The following is a 15,493-nucleotide window of genomic DNA, read 5'->3' as shown; positions in this document are numbered from 1 at the left end:
TTATAAATAGGATGCACAGCGCCCGTAGCCTCAGTTCCGTTTTTTCCGCAAACGTGTTGCTTCGTGAAACTCGGCATGCCTCGTGTGTTCATCGTTACTATGTCTTTTTCTTTGACCCCTCCGACTCTGCGGTCTGGCTTCAAGACCTGCCGGGACTGCAAGTTGAAAATGTTGATCACCAACCCGCATCGCATTTGTTTGTGGTGCTTCGGCGAGTCTCACGACACCAACGACTGTTCGAAATGCCAGCCGCTGACTGCCAAGGCTTTGCGGAAGGGGAAGCTCCAGGTAGGTAGGGGCTCTAAGCCTACTAAGACCCGTAAATCTAAATCTAAATCTAAATCCAAGGGGGTTTCCACCGACGACTCGAGGGCCGACTCTACATGTCGGGAGGGGGCCTGGGGATCTCGGTCCCGGAGTGGTTCCCGCCATTCGTCTTCCTCGTCCCAGCACTCTAGGAAGCACCGTCACCGGTCGCCTTCCCCATCCTCCTCCTCGGATGGTGCCTCGAGGAAAGTGGCATGCCCGATGAAGTCCCTCGACTCCGGAGGAATGGGCTGCTTTTAAGGAGCAGATGTTGGTGATATTTCAATCGCTGGGCACGGTTCGGGACGCGCCTTCTAACGAAGCCGGCAAGGAATAGTCTCGTAACACGGCTCGCAGGCCTTCGGGCTCGGGTCCGCGACGCGACTTGCACAGGGAACTTTCGAGGTCCCGTTCGGACAAGGCTCAGGACAGTCACAAGAGACATGCCTCTAGGTCTCGGTCCTCGTCTCCGGCGAGACCGCTGCAACCTACTAAGGGCTCGAAGCCGGCATCGACTCGGTCGGCGCCGTGTCCGTCCGACTCGGACGTTGATGCTTTGCCATCTAATGAGCCCGGGGCATAGACGCCTCGGGTATCTTTTCCCTCAATTTGCCATTGGAGTACCTGGATCTCATGGATCCTCAACGGAAGGCTACTGGGAAGTCTATGAGGTCAGTATTGGACTCCAGGCCCTCTTCTGTTCTCAGGCCAGGGTTTCAGCTCCCTCTGGACGGCATTTATGAAGAGGAAGAAAGGTCTGAATTTGAGGACCCTGGTGATCTTGATGTGGCTGCAGTTTTTTCTGGAGACAGTCAATTGGAGGAGTTAAGGCAAACCCTCCATGATGCCAGTGGGTTGGACACTTCTCCGGAAGTGGAATTTGGTAGGCATGAGCCTGGGGCTCATGCTGATTCTTCATACCATACAGGAGGCTCATGGCTAGGGTCTCAGAGTATCTTGGCTGGTCCAGTCCTCCTGAAGACTTTGTACAGGATGAATATACGGACATCTTAGATCAAGGTCCATCCTCTGACCCGGTGTTACCGTTTCATCTCACCTTACAGAAAAGGGTGGCAGCTGCTTGGCAGTCCTCGGAATCTCTTCTGGCTGTTAATAAATCTTTGACTAAAAAGTACTGCCCTTCTGTTAGCGACCCCAGCTATTTATCCACTCGCCCCACTCGTGAGAGTTTGGTGGTTCAGGTGGCTACGGCCACCTCGAGGCAGGCGGCGTACCCTACCATCCCTCCAGATAGGGACGACAAGCGCTTCAAGGTTGGGGTCGGAAGGTATTTTCTGCTGGGAGCATGGTGTTTCTTTAGCGGCTGAGCATATTCCCGAGGGGGAAGAACGGGATTGGTTCCTTGCTCTCATGCAAGACGGCAAGGATTCCATGTGCGAATCAATTCCCCCACAGTGTTAGCCGGTCCATGGCTGCGAGCACCGTTATACGCAGATTTGCGTGGTTGCGGAAGTCGAGTTTTGGTCCGGATTTGCAGGCCCTTCTTCTGAACATGACCTTTGATGGTGCATATTTGTTTGGCAGCAAGGCTGACGAGAGCTTTGAGAGGTTGCAGACCTTGAAAGTTGCGGCTAAATCTTTAAGCGCAGCTGTGCGTCAGCCTCCGCCTTTCCGTCCTAGGGGACAGCAGTGGAGGGGAGGTTCTTTTCGTTACTACTCCTCCTTTGGTAGAACGAGAGGGGCTGCCAGTCAAAGGGGCCAGCGAAAAAGTACCCGTGGTGTTTGGGGAAATAGAGGTGCCAAAGCCGCACAGTCATGAGGCCAGGCCCCATGGTTCGCCGGTTGGGGGCAGACTGTCTCAGCATCTCGAAGAGTGGCGAGCCATTACTTCAGATGCGTGGGTTCTGGATACCATAGCCCACGGCTACTGCCTTCCCTTCCTTCAACGGCCTCATGACAATCCACCGGGGAAACTCTCTTTGAAGCTTCCGGATCCGCTCCTTGCGCAGTAAATCTTGACTCTGCTGGAGAAAGGTGATATAGAACAAGTGCCTGTAGCGGAGAGGAACACTGGATGGTATTCCCCTTATTTTTTGATACCAAAGAAATACTGGGGATTGAGACCCATCATGGACTTGCGTTGGTTGAACAAACTTCTCAGGAAGGACAAGTTCAAGATGGTTACTCTTTCTCAAGTCCTCCTGGCCCTTCAATTTCAGGATTGGTTGGTGTCTCTGGACCTACAGGATGCTTACTTTCATGTGCCGATTCATCCCGCGCACAGAAAGTACCTGAGGTTTGCGGCTGGCGAATCGCACTTTAAGTTTTGGGTCCTGCCATTCGGATTGACTTACACCCTGAGGGTCTTCACCAAGCTAGTGGCGGTGGTGGCAGCGTACCTCAGGCGAGGGGGGATTCACGTCTACCCCTACCTGGTTGACTGGTTGATCCGGGCGCGCTCTCCCAAGCAAGCGTTGGATCACCTCAGTCTCACCTGCCGCACCATCCACAGGCTGGGCTTCTCCCTGAATTTCAAGAAGTCGCATCTGACACCATCCCAACAGCTCCAGTACATCGGGGCTGTGTTAGACACGTCCTTGGGGAAGTGTTTGCCTCCCAAAGCAAGGGCTCATCACATTGTGCAGATGGTGGACAAGTTTCAACATGCCCCGAGTCTCCCGGCTTTCAAATTCTTAAGGTTGCTCGGCCTCATGTCCTCCTGCATTTTTCTGATGCCAGAGGCCAGTCTGAGGATGAGATCCCTGCAGTGGGTCCTCAAGATGTCGGATCCCATTCAGATTCCACTCTCGGTCTCCCAGGATCTTCTGTGGTGGGCCAACGAAGGGAACCTGATGAGGGGGAAACTGTTTTGGCAATCGTGGCCGGAGGTGACTGTAGTGACGGATGCTTCCCTCACAGGATGGGGCGCTCATGCCAACGACTTGACCGCCAGCGGTTGTTGGTCTCCGTCAGTCTACAGTCACCTCCACATTAATCTGTTCGAGCTGAGGTCCTTTCCTGCCGTCTGTGCGGGGAAAAAGTGTCCTGATTATGACGGACAACATGCATTACCTCAACAAAATAGGGGGGGTAGGGTCACTCCCGTTGTGCAGAGAGGCAATGCAGCTCTGGTTCTGGGCCATCCAGCAGGGTGTTTTGATCTCGGCAGTTCATCTGGCCGGAGACGGAAATGCGGCGGCAGACGCTCTGAGCAGGCAGAGCTTGATCTCTCACGAGTGGGAGTTGGCTCAGGAAGTCCTTCTGGAGATCTTCGCCCTTTGGGGAACCCCACAAGTGGATCTCTTCGCCACCAGTGTCAACCGGATGTGCGAGAGATTCTGCTCAAGAGAATTTCCTCCGAGAGGAGCCTTAGGAGACGTGTTCGTAGTGGATTGGTCATTCCCGCTGCTGTACGCATTTCCTCCAGTCCTCGTCATTCCTCAAGTGTTGCAGAGGTTTACAGAGGTTCGGTTCCCACATGATCCTCATTGCTTCAGATTGGGCCAGGAGAGCGTGGTACCTGGACGTTCTAGAAATGTCAATCTGCCCTCCACGGCGTCTTCCCTACCGAGAGGATCTGCTCTTGCGCGAGGGGGGGGTCAGGTTCTCCATCAGAGGTCAAGACTCTCAAGCTTCACGCTTGGTATCTGAAAGATTGAGGTATAAGGATTGTGATCTCCCGGATGACGTGATGGAGGTGTTGCTTTCAGCAAGAAGGCCAGCAAGAAAATCCCTGTACTGTTGCCGTTGGTGTAAGTTCTGCGACTGGTGCAGAGGTCACAATGTTGATCCTTTTCAGTGCTCCATTCCTATGGTTTTGTCTTTCTTACTTTCTTTGGCCCACAGGGGCCTTCAAGTGGGTACCATTAAGGGTTACCTGGTGGCGCTGTCTATCTTTAAGCCCTCGTCTGAAGAATGTTCTTACTTTAAGATTTCTTTGATTTCTCAATTCCTTAAAGGACTGACTAATGTGTTCCCGACCTCCCCTTTCCAGGTGCCGGTTTGGGATTTAAATTTGGTTTTCAAATTTCTCATGGGTGCTCCGTTTGAACCTTTGCACTCTTGTCCTTTGAGGTTATTGTCCTTCAAGACTGTGTACTTGGTTGCGGTTACTTCGGCTCGTAGAGTGAGTGAATTGCAGGCACTTTCATCAAAGCCACCCTTTACTGCAGGCTTGTCCAACCTTTTTGAATGTGGGGCCGAAGCATTAACTTTTTGTCACCCGGTGGGCCGGCGAGCCAAAAGTGAACACCCTCACCCAAAGCAGTAAATTCAAAAGCGATGGTGTGTGACCTTTGACACAATAGCATCAAACATCAAAGGCATAGCCATGCAGTCCCAAAGATAGCTTTTGGTGTCGGGGGGAGTGATCAAAGGTTAGTTTCTTGTGATATCTTCCAGTGTGTATGTGTTGATATTTCTCTCAAATAGTGGGGGCGACCGAGCGTAACGAGGGAGCTATAATGATCTAGGGAGGGCTTGGGGGGGGGTCCCCCCAAGATTTTTTTTTCCAAATATGGGGCTGAAATTGTGCATTTTACAGCAGGAAGTCACCAAGAAGCCATAAGTTTACAATCGGTTCTAAAGGGGAACATGTACATTCCATGTTTGTTTGTTTGTTTGTTTTATTCAGTACAGCGCTCCAGACCCAGGGGTAAATGGGCGCTTAAGGACAGGTTACATAGTTACAGTATATAAGCAGTTCTACAAATGTGGCGTTAATATGCCATATATAGTATGTACAGGCAGGTAGTATGTACAATATATACAGTTGGTACTTAGCTTAGTCTATCTGAGGATTGCCTTCTCCAGAAGCCAACTAATGACTAGTCTTCTGAACAATTGGAAGGATTTGGACAGTTTAATACTCAGTGGCAGGGTGTTCCAGCGTTGAGGGGCGAGGACAGTAAAGCTCGAGCCCCCCGCTCTTTTGGCGGAGAATCTAGGCACGGTGAGGCAGAGAGTATTGGATGATTTGGTGATTCTTGTGTTTGGCTTAAGGGAGAGTTTGTTGGTGAGGTACTGGGGGGCTAGGTGGTTTAAGGCTTTATAGGTGAGGCAGAGGGTTTTCAGGTCGATTTTTTGTTGAATGGATAACCATTTGCAAGATATTCTTATGTGGGAGATGTGCTCTCTCCTGGGAATATTTAATGCTACTTTCAGCGCATTATTCTGGAGGATCTGAAGTTTCTTGATTATAGCTTGGTTGGCACCAAGGTAGAGGCTGTTGCAATAGTCAAGCTTCGATTGTATGAGGGCCCTCGCCAGAATGAGGCAGCTGTTTGTAGATAGAAAAGGTCTACAAGCCCTGATTAATTTTCCTGTGTAGGCAGTAGCTGAGGCGGTCATATTAACTTGTTTGGAAAGGTTGGTATTGGCGTCAAGGTAGAAGCCTAAGGTTTTCACATTATTCACAACTGGAATGATGTTGCCATCTATGATGAAGTTGGAATAATCGGGGCTGAGTTTCTGTAGGTTATTGGGGGACCCGACCACGAGGAGCTCGGTCTTCTCATCATTCAGGCAGAGGCCGTGTGTGGCTATCCATGCCTGAATGATGGCGAAGATTTCGTTAATCCTGGTGGCGTCAATGTTGTAGTTGCCAGTGATGGTGAGGAGTATCTGGGTGTCATCTGCGTAGTTGGTGTAGGTGACACCCAGATTGTCCATTTTGTCAAAGAGAGGCTTTGTAAAGATGTTATAGAGGGTAGGGGAGACGCAGGACCCTTGTGGGACACCGCATGTGATGGGGCTGGGGTCTGCTGCAGCCACAGATGAGAAAACCCTCATGTTTCTGTTGGCTAGGAAGGATTGTATCCACGTGACAGCAGAGGGTGAGAAGTGGGCAGCAGAAGAGAGGTGGTTGCAGAGTATTTTGTGGTCAACCAGGTCAAAGGCTGCTGAGAGGTCTAGGAGGAGTTGGATAGCTGCTTTGTTTTTGTCCTTGATGTCATCAATCTGACTTTTGAGGTCAACAAGGGCAGTTTCTGTTCCGTGTTGAGGACGAAAGCCAGATTGACGCAGGCCTAACAGTTGATTGGTCTCCAAGTAATCTTGGATTTGCAGGTGGGCAACTCTGTCGAGGATTTTTAGCAGGAAGGGGACCGTGGTGATAGGCCTGTAATTGGTGGGAATGGCCGGGTCGAGAGATTGTTTTTTTAGGAGTGGGAGAACCCAGGACTGTTTCAGGTTGTTGGGTACTGAATTGGTCGAGAAGGATAGGTTTACTAGTTTGAAGATGAAGGGGGCTTCAACAGCAGACAAGAACATTGTAGAACACAACACATTTTAATGATCAATGTGTCCACAGTGTAAGACAGCACTGTCACTGATGTAACACATTGGCATGCTGGTTGTGCCCAAAATATGCCTCTGTAGCAACATGTCTATGCTGGCTGTTCCCAATTTAAGCCAACATTGTCCTCTACAAAGCATGATTGATGCTGCCTGAGCATGTGCAGTGTGCCCAATACATATGCCAGCTTATCTCTTTAATACACATCGATTACTTCTGTGGTAATGAAAGAAGCATAATCCAATTCCAGGGGGCACTTGAGGGAGTAAAAGTCCTCTGCCACGGCCCGGTTTATTGGTCAGACCCAACATTGCAGAAATAAATTAATCATGTCCACGGACCCAACAAACATTGGACAAATAAATAAATCGGGCAGGGGAGCCGATTTATGAATTTCCTGGGGGGTGCCCAAATATAGGAAGTGACATCACCAGCAGTTATATGACCGCATTTGCACGTAGCCGCCAACTTGGTGCGATGGGGGCGGGGGTGCAGAACAGTGGAAACATTGGCTAGCATGTACTGCCTATACTAAAGTCAAGTAAAGAGGAGATTTAAGCCTTCCAGTTGCATTCCAGTAGGCCAATACTGCCCCTATTCCACCCCTCTATAATCATCCATGTTGTAGTAGCCCTCAAAAGGCAGAGCAACACCTAGGATGGGAGAACAAAATGCCATCCCATCCTGTGAGTGTGTCAAACCTCAGAGCAAAGACTGTGCTTGTGTCTCTTACCTTGGAGCACAATCTCACTAATTTGGGGAAAATCTCGCAAGTGGGTGCGTGGGAATCCCATGCGTGTGTGTGGGCTGCCGACCTCGGATCACTTGCTCACTTCTTCAGTGTGAAACTCTGGCCAAGGCAGAACTGTCCCAATGGTGAGAAGTGTTGTATTTTCACATTAACTATGCTTAAGCACTTTGGGTTATTGAATAGTGCTGCTACATTCTGAGTAATTCCATCCCTTTAAATATGTTAGCTCTTGTATAACCACAACAGTGTTGATTTATTCTGATGATGATGAAGATGATGTTAGACTTGTTCAATAGTTCTGGTTCTGTATCATTAAATGTACTTCAGATCTTCAGAGTCTCGGGAGGATAGCTCAGGGGCAACGTGCTCGCCTTGGAAGCAAGACGACATGGAGAAACACAGGTTCGATCCCTTTGGGTATATTATGCGCATTGTAAAGAACCAATAAAAATAAATAAATCTGCTGAGAAGTGCTAGGGCATTGTCAATAAGAGTGTAGCAGCTCAACTGAGAAGTGCTGATGTTGTCCCATCAAAAGTATAGCAGCCCCACTAACATGAACTAGCATTGCCTCAACAAAAGCATAGTATTACAATTATAGAAGCCCTGTTTAGCAAGCTAACTGAGGAGTACCAGCATTGTCCCATTTCAAATATGGCAGCTCTAGCAGAAAATAGATTACACAGCCCTGCTGAGAAGTGCTGTTATAGTATCTTTAAAAATATAGAAGCCCATTAGCTCTGCACCATTAAGCCCTGCAAGTACTGTCCCATTGAATGCTATTACACTGAACAAGGTCAACAGTATGACAAGGTCCATACTGGGTTCTATGTGATAATTCTGCATTTTGAAGAACAAATACAAAAAAGACCGATTTATTTCGGCCGATTTGTGTGGTCAAAAGGCCGAATTATCACATTCTACTGCCCACCCACCCCGTTAAACCCCTAAAGAAGATGATCCCACCTCACCCCACACTCCCACCCTCTCCCACGCTGTTACCTTCCTGAGAATTCTGGGGAGTTACCTCCCTCAACGCCTCTGTTCCCCGCCCATAGCATAGCATTCACCCTCAACACGTACACACTCAGAAACATGCAAATAGTCTCATTTGCCCTCTCCCTGCCACCTCCCCCCGCAGATGCAATGCAAGAGGGGTGCACAGATGTACAAATACACCCAACCCAAAAATATTTTTAGAAATTGCTTTGCATCTGTGCCTCCATTTTTTAAAATCGTTTTGGGTTGGGTGTACCTCTACATCTGTGCACCCCTTTTGCCAAGTGGGATGCACAGATGTACGAATACACCCAACCCAAAGCGATTTTTAGAAATGGAGGGACAGACTTGCTTTGCATCTGTGCCTCCATTTCTAAAAATTGTTTTCGGGTTGGGTGTACCTCTACATCTGTGCACCCCTCTTGCCCAGAGGGGTGCACAGATGTACAAATACACCCAACCCAAAACGATTTTTAGAAATTGGGGGACAGACTTGCTTTGCATCTTTACCTCGATTTCCAAAAATCGTTTTGGGCTGGGTGTACCTCTACATCTGTGCACCCCTCTTGCCCAGAGGGGTGCACAGATGTACAAATACATCTAACCCAAAAAGATTTTTAGAAATTGAGGGACAGACTTGCTTTGCATCTGTGCCTCCATTTCTAAAAATCGTTTTGGGTTGGGTGTACTTCTACATCCTTGCACACAGATGTAGAAATATACCCAAACCAAAACGATTTTTAGAAATTGAGGGACAGGTGCAAAACAAGGGCATCTTGCTCTGCATCCGTATCTCAATTTTTAAACATCGTTTTTTACCCGGCTTTTACCCAGGCCGCCAGAGAGAGACCCAGTATGGATGGAACAAAGGGCCATCCATAGTGCGTCTCTTCTCTCCGGCCTGGGGAGTTCGGGGGGCCGGAGCACCCGCGTTATCGGCGCCCCTGAAACCGGGTCGTGGCCTGTAGCTGCCTCTGGTGCCCGGTTTATTTATTTATTTGTTCAATGTTTGTCGGGTCCGTGGACTTGATTAATTTATTTATTTCTGCAATGTTGGTCGGACCCAATATTGCAGAAATAAATAAATTAATCGGGTCCACGGACCCGACAAACATTGAACAAATAAATAAATAAACCGGGCGTGACAGAGGCAGTAACAGTCCTCCGCCACGGCCCAGTTTATTTATTTGTTCAATGTTTGCCGGGTCCGTTGGTTCGACCACCATTGCAGAAATAAATAAATTAATGGGGTCCACGGACCGACAAACATTGGGCAAATAAATAAATAAACCAGGCCGTGGTCTGTTACTGCCTCTGGTTCCCCCTTTTAGGGGGCACCAGAGGCAGTAACAGTTCTTCGCCACGCCTGGTTTATTTATTTAATTGTTCAATGTTTTCTGTACAGCCTCGAGGGCCACATGAAATGGCTTGGAGGGCCGTATTGTGGCCCGCGGGCCATATGTTGGACAACCTTGCTTTACTGTGTTCCACAAGGACAGGATTGTACTGCGGGTACGACCTTCCATTCTATCTAAGGCAGTATCTGAATTTCATTTGAGTCAGAAGGTGGTTCTTCCATCTTTCTACCCTCCTCCTCATCCTGGTAAGGAAGAGGAGCGACTCCATCGGTTGGATCCTAGGAGAGTTCTGAGATTTTACATTTCTAGGCTATCAGGGTCAGTGTGGACGATCAACTCTTTGTAGGATATGCTGGACACAGATTACCAAACAGACCTTGTCCAGGTGGATTATACTCACCATTACGGAGTGTTACCGATTGGCGGGTAAGGACTCTCCTGAAGGGTTACAAGCTCATTCCACTATGGGCGTGGCTACTTCCACCGCCCTCCAGCAGGGGGATTCCTATTAGGAATATTTGCGAGGCTGCTACATGGGCTTCGCTCCACGCCTTTGTTAAACATTACTCCCTGGATACGATCCATGGTCAGGACATGGCCTTTGCGAAGGCGGCTCTTTATTCCGCAATCTGATTGGGTACTCTTAATTCTTTTCCCTCCTCCATTTACTGGTACTGCTTTGGGAGTCTGTCAAATATGTGGAATACGTTGGAGGACACAATCCATTCGAAGAACAAGTTACGTTCTTTCGACTGGATGTTCCTCCAACGTATTCCACATTGCCCTCCCAGCCTGCCCCTCTGGAGAATTTCCTATGCGATTGCAGCTTATGTTTCCGCAAGGCTATGTGCAGTCAAGCAGGCATGAAACTGGTGCCACACGTTCTGAGGGGAAAAAACTTAAACTGAGGCTACGGGTGCCATGCGTCCTATTTATAACATCCAGTGACGTCGCCCTCAATGGAGGCCTTCGAGGGACATCGACCCGACGTCACCGACACAGGACGCCCTCTGCTGAAACAATTTACGAAGTGCACAGCTGTGGACATTACATCTCAAAGATGTGGAATACGTTGGAGGAACATCCAGTCGAAAGAATGTTACCAGTTGGTAAGTAGCTTGTTCTTCCCTGGCATCATTGGCTGTGGCTCGTGGTCCCCACCTCCTTTTTCACTTCTTCTTGTTAGAAAACAATGCCCTTGCTCAACTCCAGTTGAAGGGAGTTTTCTCATGGTTTAGTTTGTTGCCCACCATGTGAGTGTCAGGCAGGAGTCTCATGGCTGCTTTCTGAAACATTGAACTGTCTGGCAAGTTTGTAGGGACATGTCTCTCTTACCACTGATCATTGATTGATTGATTGATTGATTTATAGAGCGCTTTACACCAAGGCGCTGTACAATGGAACAACAAAATACAGAATAACAACAACACTTAACAATGAGAGAAAAATTTACATCTTGAATCATTCAACAAAACAGTGCAAAGAGCAATTAACTGGGGGGTGGAAAGGGGAGTGGGAAAAGGTGGGGGGAGTAGGAGATGGATAGGGCGAGGGAAAATGGAAGGGAAAGAGAGAGGAGTAGGAGAGGGGAGAGAGGAATCAGATGAAGGAAAAAAAGGGGGGGAGTGGAAAGGTCAGAGGGGAAGTTTTCAAGGAGGAGAATGGAGGAGGAGGGATTTAAGGTAAGTGCGAAATGAGGTGAAGGTCGTGGTAGAGCGGATTGTAAGAGGGAGCGAGTTCCAAAGCAGAGGTGCAAGGAGTTGGAAGGAGCGGAAACGGGAGGAAGTGCAGGGGGAAGGAGGTACAGTGAGAAGGAAATGGTCAGCGGAACAAAGAGAACGGGAGGGGGAGTAGAAGGAGAGAAGGGAGGAGAGATAAAGAGGAGCAAGACCATGGAGGGATTTGAAGACAAGGCAGAGAAAGTAAAATGTTTGCTGTAAGTGGAAAGGTAGCCAGCCAAGGTGAGAGAGTGAGGAAGAGATGGAGTCACGGGAGGTAAGGAGACAAAGGGTACGAACAGCAGAGTGGTATATGGATTTAAGAGGGGTAAACTGAGATGCGGGAAGTCCAAAGATTAGAGAAGAGCAGTAGAAGAGGCGGGAGAAGATAAGAGAGGAGATTAGGAGTTTGGTGGCGTGGAATGTGAGGGAGGGACGGATTTTGCATATATTGTAGAGATGGTATCGGCAGGTGTGGGAGGTGAGTGAAATATGTTGTGAGAAGGTGAGAGGAGTCAAAAAGAACGCCTAGATTACAAGCTTGGGGGGAGATAGGGAGATTGGAGGGAGGAAAGTGATTGAAAGGGGGAGGGGAAGGAGGGAGAAGAGAAGAAAAGGACTTCGGTTTTATCAGTGTTAAGAGAGAGAAAGCGGGAGGACATCCAGTTCTTGATGGGAGTGAGGCAGGAGGAGAGCTTAAGGTGGAGATCAGGCGAGAAGGGGGAGAAAGAGAGAAAGAGTTGAGTATTGTCAGCATAGAAGTGGTGGGAAATGCCAAACGAGGAGATGACAGGGGCAATGAGGGAGGTGTAAAGAGAGAAAAGGAAAGGACCAAGTACAGAGCCTTGAGGGACACCATAGATAAGAGGAAGGAAGGAGAGGACTGGCCTCCCCATGATACAGTAAAGGAACGGGAGGAGAGGTAGGCGGAAAGCCATTTTAGAACAGGGCCTTTAAACCCGAAGGAGGAAAGAGTATGGAGCAGGAGTGGATGATCGACCGTGTCAAAAGCTGCGGAGAGATCAAATAGAATAAGGATAGAGGATTGGTTGGCATGTCGAGCAGAGAGGAGTGAGTTAAGGATACAGGTGAGAGCAGTTTCAGTGGAATGTTTGGGACGGAAGCCAGATTGGAAGGGAGGAAGGAGAGATGAAGAAGTAACAAAGGATGAGAGTTGAGAGTAGGCAAGGCGCTCAAGAAGCTTAGAAAGGAAAGGTAGAAGAGAGACAAGTCTGTAGTTAGCAGTGAGAAGTGGATCGGCAGCATCGAGGCAATGTGCCTGGAGGAAGCACCTAATTTCGTTCACTGCTTGGAGGCCTTGTTCACAACCAATGTTGAGCTTTGGGTGCGCATCATCCTGCGTGCTCTGCACATGGACTGCAGACCTTCGGCAGGCCAAATGATGCAAGTTTCTGTTCTTCATCCTCTGTCTGTGTGTTCGCAACCTCCAGAGAACTCGGCTGGAACACGATGTACAGAAGAGCATCATGTGTAGTCCAACACACAGTACCTTGCGCTTCAGCACAGTGAATGGTGAATAGAGCCAAGACCCAGAGAAGTCGGGGGAGGGTGCGTATGAACGTTGGGGAGGGGAAAGGGGGGAAGAGGCTGTGAGGAAGGAAATGAGATGCAGGGAGGAACCCCTGCAAATGATTAGGGTGAGGAGGGAAGAGAAATAACAATCTTGCAAGGGGTGGCCTTTACTGGGCGGCCCTACATAATGTCTCTCTTTTGTTAGCAACATATGGACTTAGAGCCGTACTTGTGCAGGTGAGTTTTCTAATCCAGCTTTGGTTTCACCAGTGGATATCTGCAGGAGACACATGTGCGTGCACTAGGTCCCTTTTGCGGGCCTTTGGAGCACTGGGGTGTCTTTACTTACTACTTTTAGGGGTACCTTCATGGGGTGAGGGGCTCCCCCTGGCCTCCAGCGATCCCCAGTCTTCCTAGGCTGGTGTGGCTACTGTGCCTTTGTTCAGAAGGAGGTGTCGCGTGGCCAGGGTTGTGCATGCTTTCTTTCTCAGTGTCTAAGCTGCTAGTTTTCAAGGAATTCCAATTACATGAAATGTGCCAATGCAAATGAAACGTTGGAAATGAAGGTGTGTTTTGTATGTGATTATTTTTATCTCTGAATGGCGGCCTTTCGTCCATTGTTTTCAAAGTTATTTAAGTATTTCTCACAGTGTCCGTACAGTGGGAATATGTCCTTTTCAAGTAACACTAAATTAATCGTGTATGCAACTGATCACATGTTATCTTTGTAACCCACAGGTGCAAATGTGACCATTACAGACCGAAAGGTGGCGTTGGAATTTCTTGAGTCCAATGTCCGAACGAACTTGCCTGCTCATATCCAGCCAAATGTTGCTGTGATGGAACTGACGTGGGGGCATGACTTGGGGAACTTCTCAAGAACGTTTGATTTGATCCTTGGAGCGGATATCATATATCTTGAGGACACTTTCACAGACCTGTTGAAGACACTGGAGCACCTCTGTTCCGAACATACTGTGATCCTACTGGCTTGCCGGATTCGATACGAAAGAGACCAGAATTTTCTGACTATGTTGAAGGGACCTTTCTCTGTAGCTGAAATTCACTACGACCCTAGTTCAGATATTCACATATACAAAGCACAAATGTCCGCGCTAAAGAAGGAGCTATAAAAAGCATGTCTTTCCTGGTTTTATTTGTATTATCCATTTGGCGACCTAAATAGCGGGGGTTCCGTGACGAGCAAATAAGATGATTAGGTTGTTAGCACATCCATTCCTGTTAGTCTAAGCCATTGAAGATTCAGTCAGCGGGGTGCGATATGTTCATTTAAAAATAGCGGTGCGTTTTTTCATGTTTTTCCCTCCGTCACTGTCAATGGGCCACACAGGCATTTGTTTTACTATCAATAAAAAGGACGTTCCTCTCATGGAAATAAATGAATCGTTTTTTCATATTTTAATTGTTTTATTGGTCAAAGAATTGTTAAAATACAAACGCAACAATACATAATGAACTATTTTAGATATCAATCAGGCAATTTCAATACATTAAATGCATGAAAATGGATATATTAAAAAAGGACAAGTTCAAATCTAACACTTGTCGATCCTCATCATACAAGTCGCTTTCACCTAAAAGAAATACATACATCAAAATAAAACGGGAGGAACATCCACCAAACAATCTAAACCAATTCACTTAACTCACAGCAGCCACATGGCTTTCAATGAACCTACTGTTGGCGCCCAACCACTCTGTTCTTATCCCCTGAATCATGATTATGAGAAACCCAGGAAGATTAGCTGTAAGTGAGGTATATGTTAGTCCATCTGTTTAGGCCACTTGGCATATTTCACCAGAGGTCTATTATGTTCATAATAGCTTCTCTTATATGGTCTATATTTGTTCTCTTACTCGGCAAGAGTCTTTCAATTAATCCCTGCCTTTCAACAAAAGCTATTCGAGATAAGTGGGATCGTCATAGTCAAACAGAAGGGACATTTTCAGTGTATGTGCACACAATCGCTCGCCATGCCGAAATCAGTAAAGTCTGCACCACATGTTTTTCCAGAGATTGTATAAGAAGTATGTATGCCTTTCTCCTAATAGTCAAAAAGCAGGCGAATCTGGTGGGTCACATTGACCTATAGCTTTTGTGATAGTTTCAACTTTCCTCCAGACAGGTTTCACTTTAGGGCAGAACCAGAGCACATGGCCTAATGTGCCTAGACATGGGCAGCCATGCCAGCACTTGGAAGAGTCCCACAGGCCCATTTTAAACAGTTTATTTGGAAGATGACATATTCTATGTAGTAATTTAAATTGTATTTCTCTTAGCCTGCGTGATATTGAACCATCTGGAATTAGATCCCATAGGGATCTCAGTCACTCATCAATGTGTCACAGGTAATGCACCTTCCTACCTCAACAACTGTTTAAACCGCAAAGGTACAACCAGATGCCTTAGATCTAACACAAAACTACAGCTACAAGTCCCATGTTGCAACAACGCAAGAACAGGCAACTCTAGTTTCACGTTGCAGCTCCTAGAATTTGGAATTCTCTCCCTTCCAATATTAGCAACAAACCCATACTGATCAAATTCAAG

General features: G+C 47.8%; 1 protein-coding gene across 3 annotated transcripts in view; it reads left to right on the top strand.

The window, feature by feature from the left end:
• Positions 1 to 14,321, top strand: part of METTL21A (methyltransferase 21A, HSPA lysine) — a 166,091-nt gene extending 151,770 nt beyond the window's left edge. For all 3 annotated transcript variants that reach the window (XM_069615591.1, XM_069615593.1, XM_069615592.1), the window contains one exon: positions 13,660 to 14,321. In XM_069615591.1, the coding sequence (XP_069471692.1) occupies positions 13,660 to 14,054 (395 nt within the window). In that variant the 3' untranslated portion in view covers positions 14,055 to 14,321. The remainder of the gene's footprint in view (positions 1 to 13,659) is intronic.
• The last annotated feature ends 1,172 nt before the right edge of the window (positions 14,322 to 15,493 follow it).

Source organism: Ambystoma mexicanum, chromosome 9 (genome assembly GCF_040938575.1).
Source record: "Ambystoma mexicanum isolate Mex_15411 chromosome 9, UKY_AmexF1_1, whole genome shotgun sequence".
NCBI classification, from domain to species: Eukaryota; Metazoa; Chordata; class Amphibia; order Caudata; family Ambystomatidae; genus Ambystoma; species Ambystoma mexicanum.
The sequence above is the reverse complement of the archived record's forward strand: the minus strand, read 5'-3'. Positions and strand labels throughout refer to the sequence as shown.